The 7,618-nt window shown below is 39.2% G+C and overlaps 1 protein-coding gene across 2 annotated transcripts in view; it reads left to right on the top strand.

Annotated features, from left to right (window-relative positions):
* Positions 1-355: 355 nt before the first annotated feature.
* The window catches only part of LOC109852259 (FK506-binding protein 2), a 50,056-nt gene continuing 42,793 nt past the window's right edge, over positions 356-7,618 (top strand). For both annotated transcript variants that reach the window (XM_020423256.1, XM_020423255.1), the window contains exon 1: positions 356-615. In XM_020423256.1, the coding sequence (XP_020278845.1) occupies positions 377-615 (239 nt within the window). In that variant the 5' untranslated portion in view covers positions 356-376. The remainder of the gene's footprint in view (positions 616-7,618) is intronic.

Below are 7,618 nucleotides of genomic sequence, written 5' to 3'. Positions count from 1 at the left end.
ACAAGGAAAGACGTGTGAGCGGGGAAACTGAGTAGTGCGGAAAGAGAGAAAGAGAGAGAGTTAAAGGGATAGAGAGCAAGAGAGAGAGAGAGAGAGAGAGAGAGAGAGAGAGAGAGAGAGAGAGAGAGAGAGAGAGAAACTTTCCCAAGGTAGAGAGACCTACATATTCCGCGGGGCCAATGAGACGGCGCAATGTGGCGGCGCGGACTTGCTGTCCTCTTCTGCTCCCGCTGCTCCGGTCTCCGTTCTGAGCACGGCGCCGTCGCTCTCTGAAACGGCGGGACGGGCGGGGATCCGAAGGCGGCTCGTCGGTGCCGTCGGTGTAGAACGCCAGCGACGACTCAGTTGCTCACGAGCATCCGCCGACAAACGAACCATGGCTCGCCACATGTCGCACCGAGGCGCGAGTGCCGTGCTCGCGGTGTGTCGTCACGCGCTCCTCTTTGTGGTCGCGGTGGTCGCCGTCAGCGGTGCCGACCAGACCGCCACGCAGAACGGCTTGAAAGTAGAGAAGCTGTACGTGCCGGAAGTATGCGATACCAAGTCAAAGAAGGGCGACCAGCTGACCATGCACTACACCGGCACGCTACAAGACGGCAGCAAGTTCGACTCAAGGTCAGTGATAAAGAATGAAGGAACGACCGCAGATTGGATTGCGAATATGTAAATCGGTGGGACTGTGCGTATGTGTATGAGTAATGTACGAGGATCAGGCGATTTTGCAGATTATGAGATTTACGCGTACGACGTGAATGCGCTATAGTGAAGAGCGATTATAGCGGGATTAAAATGAGATCTGTAGCTGTCCCATATGCAAGAAGGAAATAATGATGATGTCACGAATTAGATACACGAACTGAATTAATATCATCCGACAGTTACAATGAGATTTTCCAGTGTCGGTATTTTGAAGTTTACACAATGTTTCTAAACTGTTCTGATAATTTTTTCGCGTGAAAACTTTTTAAAAGTTTTAAAATAAATTTGTTCTCTGGCAACTCGCAAATTTGTAGGCGGTCTAAAGCAAAAATGAGAAAAAGGATTTGATGATGTGCAATAAAAAAAAATTAATTTCACACGCATTGACAATGAAAGATACAAACGTATTTTCTTGGAATACCTTGATATTACTCTTGTTTTTTTATTTCTGACGCATTTCGATAAAAAAACGATATAAAGATCTCATTAAACAAATTATCTGCTTTAACTCGTAACTTCACCGCACTTGAAAAAGTTATTGAAGACGTTAACGATGTCACACACATAAATACAGCAAACGCAGATCGAATCTAACAATTTCATTAAAATCACCCTAATATTGATACAATGTTCTGGTATTGTTTAATTTTGCAATTTTTTTCTGCTCGATTGGAGAAACGGTTGAAATGATTTATTGTTTAAAATACTTGCAAAAACAAATCGAACTGACTATTATTGCGCAAATCGCGTTTTAGAAAAACTATTAAAAGCGAGAAATAAATATATAACAATAAAAAAACAAAACCTTCTCTTTGTCCACAAATTGAATAAATTCACAAATTTATTGTATGTGTTAAAATAGACTGTTTACATTTAATATTTGTTAAAAATCTCTCGAGTTTTCGCAATTAAAACAACAAAAAAATACATGTTCAGGATGAATGAGAACACCATATGTGTTCTCGAAATTAAAGTAAAAGTTCTCATTCGTACAAAGTACAATCTGTTGCTGCTGGTATCTGTTGCCGCAGCATACTCGCTGATAATGTCAGTGTGTGGAAAGAGTGGGACGAAGAAAAAGAAAGATGATGTCTGACGAGCTCCGCATCGTCCAACGTGGACGTGCGTTATTGGACGACAGAGCCGATGACGAGTGCGCCGTTCACGGTGGGACACTCGCGCGCGTTCGAAAGTAACTTCTCAGCACATAATGGGAAGAGCCTAAGTTTCCTGTTTTTTGAAACGTATACTTTCATATGGAATTCGAACGTTCGACCGATATAACTACCGCGGCGGAATAAATTTTCACGCGGCACGTATGGCGAATAAAATTGCAGATAATTGCAAAATATATTACGTCTCATATTCGTCATCCACAAAATACAGAATTAGCGGATTTATTAGAATCGGAATTTCATTGAGCGCGTTTCGCGTGTTTTTCGAGAATATGTGCATTTTAGAGATGCGAGCGCGCGCACATTTTAATAATTAGAATATACTTTTTTTTCTTTATACGCACATAAAAGAGAAACGTGTTTGATGTTGTAACGCGGCAGGTGGGCCGTTAATATCCATAAGCCATTTTTCAAATTGAAGCATTCCTGCTGTTTTTTTTTTTTTTTTTTTTTTTCCGTTATGTTCTACTCCCAAACAGCGCACGCCCGTCTTTCATGATAGATAAACCCATTCGCGTCGGCATCGTGTTCGCGCCACTAGACTTCAATGATCGGACAGAAACTGGTCTGTTCGACGTGACTTGGACCGTTTGAGGGGAAAAAAAAAACTCGAGTTTTCACTCGAATTAATTTTTGAAGACCCGATACAGTGTGACCGACCGATAAACTCGAAAGGAACCGGCCCGGAAAAAATCCAAAAGTGTCGGGTGGATCCAAACTCGGAACTTCCAGATTTCCTTCTGCATTTTAAGCCGCGAGATTGCCGAGCCGGTCTGAAGAGACGCGTAACTTGCTTATCAAAGAAAGTTCAGACGTTTAAAGAAATGACAGAGCAATTCGATCTGAAAATAATTCGCACATATTCGACGCGATAAACTTTTGGCGATGATCTGTCTCTTGAACTTTCTTTGGTCATGTAGATTGTGCTCCAAATCGAATTTGACAAAAGACCCGCTTACGGTTTTTCTTTTGCACGATATGCTGCCCGCGATTTCTTTTGCACGATTAACTGCCTCTACATCTCGAAGTGACAGTTCAGTTCGAACTACCGCTCGACCGGCCGGACGCTTTCGAGATGTCGAGACACGATAAAAATCTATTGCTTCCGTAAAGCGTCGAAGCAGATGAATGAGAGTTGAAATTTGTTACAGAGAGAAATCTATTTCTTAAGATGTGTAAATGTATTTTCGCGAATTGTGTTTTTATTTAAAATTTTTAGCAGATATATTTTAAAAAAACTCAAATGAGAGACAGACGAATATCAAAACTAAAATTTGAAAATGCGAGAAATTATCTTGTAAATATAAAAACGACATGAATTGTGTCTTCATGTTATTTTCATCGCAATAAAATTGTGCAGATAATGAACAGTCGCATTGCTTTATTATCTCTCTTACGTAATAAGTACTGCAGACGCGATATTTCTTGGAAAGAGATTAAGCGGATTAAGCACACTGAACAGCTATATCTTCGACGGCTTTACGCAAACAGATATTCTCCGTCTGATTTGGATTTTGCATAATTAATTTTTTGTTTTCGAATAGCGAGGTCATACTGAACTCGATAGAATTATCGCGCGATAATATACTCTTCAGTGGCAATTAGGATTAATTTTTGCGAACAAACAAGAGCGCGGTCTAAAAATTGCAACGTACATTTATCTCTTTCACAAATTATCATTTGGAAAAAAAAAAACAAATTATAAAGTTTTACATTACAACAAAAAAACAAAACATAAGGTTTTACATTACAAATAACGCGATCGATTATTCGGTGCAGCAGCATTTCGGTGTTACAACCAAAAGATGAGAGAATTTTGCTTCACGGAGCGAAGTTGCGTTATTAACCGACTGCCGCTTTCGAGCTGCCGCTTCGTCGTGTACCGTTTCGCTCTTCTTTCTTCTCTCCTGTTTAATGACGCATATTAATATCGCATCGTCTGAGACGATATTAACGACGTGCAACCGTGCGTAACACGGTTAACAACAACGAATTATGTACAATGGATTAATGCGTCGTTAAACGCGCGATGTATGTACACGTATTTCCCTCTCCCATCTCTGCCTCAAAATATTATAACTAATACATATAATACGCTATTTTGGTGTCAAATATATATCCTCTATGCAGACGATTAATATTTTGCCGGGCGTGTCGTCGCGTTTCCATATTTTACCATCAGTATGACATCGAAACATAATGGAAACACGCGCGCGCGCGTATGTGTGTGTGTGTGTGTGTGTATCTATGTGTCATTATAATCATATTCCAATTTATAATGGTTAATATGGCATAATACCGTTTAGTGTACGGAGCGATAAACGCAACGTAATATAACACAATATCGACGCTACGAGAGCTGACAGTTTTCATTACCGATTTCGCGCAAAGTTAATGAAACTATCGAGTTCGCAACTCAATCAATTCAACAGAGCGAGCGCACTTCGAGACGGGAAAACTTCTCGATCCGAGAGTGTATCCATATCATCTTCCCGGGTAAAATGAAGTTCGATATCTTCGCGATTTGCAGGTATCGCCGTTATAGCTTTCTATTATTACCGAGGAATTAATCTCTCGCGATGTATTAATGATCAATTAAGCGAGAGACAGACGAATATTCCGTCGCGAATGATGTACTGATAATGAATGGCTCGAGTCTGACCTCTTTGTAGCGACTGAATTGTTTCGTGGCCCGTTACGGATACCGTTAATCGCGTAAACCTTGCACCTGGAAAACTACGCCGCTCGTGAGTCGCGCGAAGAAAAAAAAAATTAGCGCAATGAGAAACTCTAATCTAGTACTAAATGTTAAAAACATTGTGGTTTTTTTTTATCGAGAATAGAATTTGAATTACTTGAATTAATTATTATTCAAAAAACCAATTTATTTATAATTAATTATTCAAATCACGTTATTTAAATTTACACGATATAGTTACGTTATAACTGTGAAAGTTTCCGAATAAGATTTTCTTCCGTTGTGGCGCAACGAAGTCAAAACAAATGAATTTGTTGTCACGAACAAATTCGAATCGCGCGCAAATTAGTGTTGCGAATAAATTATTATTATTGAGTTTCAGGATGTTTAAACTTGTATCTTTTTATTTGTTTCTAACTCTGATCAATTGTGACATGTGTGTCCACACACATAAAAATGTATGATAATTTAAATTCTACTTAACGCATACAATTTTTATACTAAAACGCATCTTTCGGAATTGCTATCTTATCGTAAAACGTGATTTAAAAATTGACTACTTTTTTAACTACTTATTAATTTCTGTAAATCGAAAATTCGACCAAGAGATAAAATAAGGTCGGAAGTAGTATCGGGTCATCACGTTTACTCGCCTATTGAGAATTACCTCCTCGTTTACTGACGCTCCAATGGAGTGTGTTTCTTGTCGAGGAGCATCGCAATCACCTGTTTATCGCTCCGGCATTCCGTCCGACCCCATTATCCTCTTCCGCTCGATGCTACCCTTCACCGCGAGAAAGCGAACCACCGACAACGAAAACCGTTGACTCCATTTGGCACGAGTGTAGTTTGCTCCCGAAGCGGATTCTGCGGAGTTTTCCATCGGATCCGCCTCCCGCGAACCGGGATCCTTTGCCCGAGCAAGTGAGTTTTTGCATCCGGAACATCCCGACGAGACTTTAATGCACTTCGCGACGTTCCCGCGCGAATTCCGCCTACTTCGTCGCATATCGGATTCTCTTTTCTTTACGGGGTGTGTATGTGTGTGTGTGTGTGTGTGTGTGTCACACGTGTCATGCGCCAGAAGAATCTTCACGCAAGTAACTTTTTATTCGCGTTAAGAGAAATGCAAATGTGTGTTATCACATTCAGCTAAGTTGATTTCAAGGTATAAAATCACGATGAAAACTCGATTTCAAAAAGCTTTTTATACGAATTTAATGGAAAATTTCCATCGCTAAGAGCAAACGCATTTTTCATCGACGTTATAGCTTTTTCGTTTGCAAATCTCTTTTCGTGGTGGTATTCTTAGTCGAAATGTCGCAATCGAGTTTCACCAACAGACGGAAATGAAAGTACGCTCAAGGATGTGGTTAAAAAAAAAAAAAAAAAAAAAAACATTCGTAGATATATATACGCGCGCACGGGAATTCCGTCGGCCGTACGGAACAGAAACGTTTAAACTCGTCGCGGTGAATAATGCAAACGGCGCGAAAAGTATATCGACGTTTATTTGCGACCCGCACCTCTGAAAACGATGCGAAAAATATTGCTCCACCTCGAAGAGACACGAAAAAGAGGCGTATGCGGGCTTTTACAGTTTTACATTCTTTTGCAAGAAAGCGAATACAGGCGAGGTGGGAATGACACGTTTTTATTACACGTTCAACCAGCATTAAAAGAACTTACGTACAAATTTACATCTGCTTTAAATTATTTAACATAATATACGCATCGGAAAGAAAAAAATGTAATTTTATATATTTTATTTACAGCAATAAATAATTTTCTAGAGTTTTATATATTTTTTATATTTTGTATGTAGTTTAAGAAACGAGAAGAGTGTTTATTATATATTTTTGTCATGCAACAAATATGTACACGCGATAACACGTTATCAATTATCGAACATATCAGTATTCTTTGTTGTTTTAAGATTACAGAGCGCTCGTGTGCTCTAATTATTATATCAATATTTCATGCAATTTGCGATAACAAAAGCACGCGATGAATGTAACATTCCAGATGCGTGTTAAAAAGCGCGAATATTCATTATCATCAGTTATAATTAATTGAAATTTTATCTTCTATTTAAATACACGCGTAACAAAAATTGTGTATAAATTGTTTACACTACAATAAAACACATCAAACGTTGACGTTTTGCTTAAAGAAAATTAAAGCGTATTGTTATGAAATTTTTAGTTTCTGTTATTTATTTATTTTTTTTTTAAAGTAATTCGTTCATTACTTATAAAATGAAACCGGCAAGTCGAGCTCGAGCGCGAAGTGTACGAAAAACAAAACCGAGCTTTTCTCTGCTGCTGATATGCGTACCCTTTTCACAAAAGCAACTTGCTTGAGAGACTCGCTTTTTTACCGTGTAGCCAACGAACGATCGCACAAAGCGTGCAGCTTTTAATTAATGCTGTTGAGAGATTTGGTCTGAGTTCAACAACAATTACCGTATAGCCGCAAACAACGGCAAACGACAAACGATTTAGTGTTTTCGATCGACGTCAGATGCACACTGCTCTTCTGTTAAATATAATTTTTAACAGGCTGCGCGCGTTATTCGCCGCCAGTTTTAACGACAAAAGTTTGTCGCAGCCGATAAATGAAACTGTCCCCCTAAGGCAAATCTTTCCATCTTTTACGACTTCCGTTTGGGTTCGATCTCAGCTGCGCGCGATTGCTTGATATAACGTGTACGACACGTGACGCTACGTGAATTACAGAACGCTCGCGTGTTGATCGCGCCGAGGCAACATCACGATCACAACGCAACTAATGAGTGAGGATATTACGAATTGCCTCTACGTGACTTATCGACTTAGATATTGAACTTGTTACTGATGATAAATTAAAGCATTAGGAAAACAAAAGAGAGAGGTGAGTATGTTTTAAACAAAAAAACCGATTTGCGACGTTATATATATTGCGATATTTGATGACACGAATAAAATTTGAACAAGCAAACAAGTCGTGTTTTTTTTTCCCGCGCGAACCTGGATGCAATTTGATTTTGCTTGATTAATCAAACGGC

Source organism: Pseudomyrmex gracilis, unplaced genomic scaffold (genome assembly GCF_002006095.1).
Source record: "Pseudomyrmex gracilis isolate BER0280 unplaced genomic scaffold, ASM200609v1 scaffold_26, whole genome shotgun sequence".
NCBI lineage: Eukaryota > Metazoa > Arthropoda > Insecta > Hymenoptera > Formicidae > Pseudomyrmex > Pseudomyrmex gracilis.
Note: the sequence above shows the minus strand (reverse complement) of the source record. Positions and strands in the feature narration are given on the sequence as shown.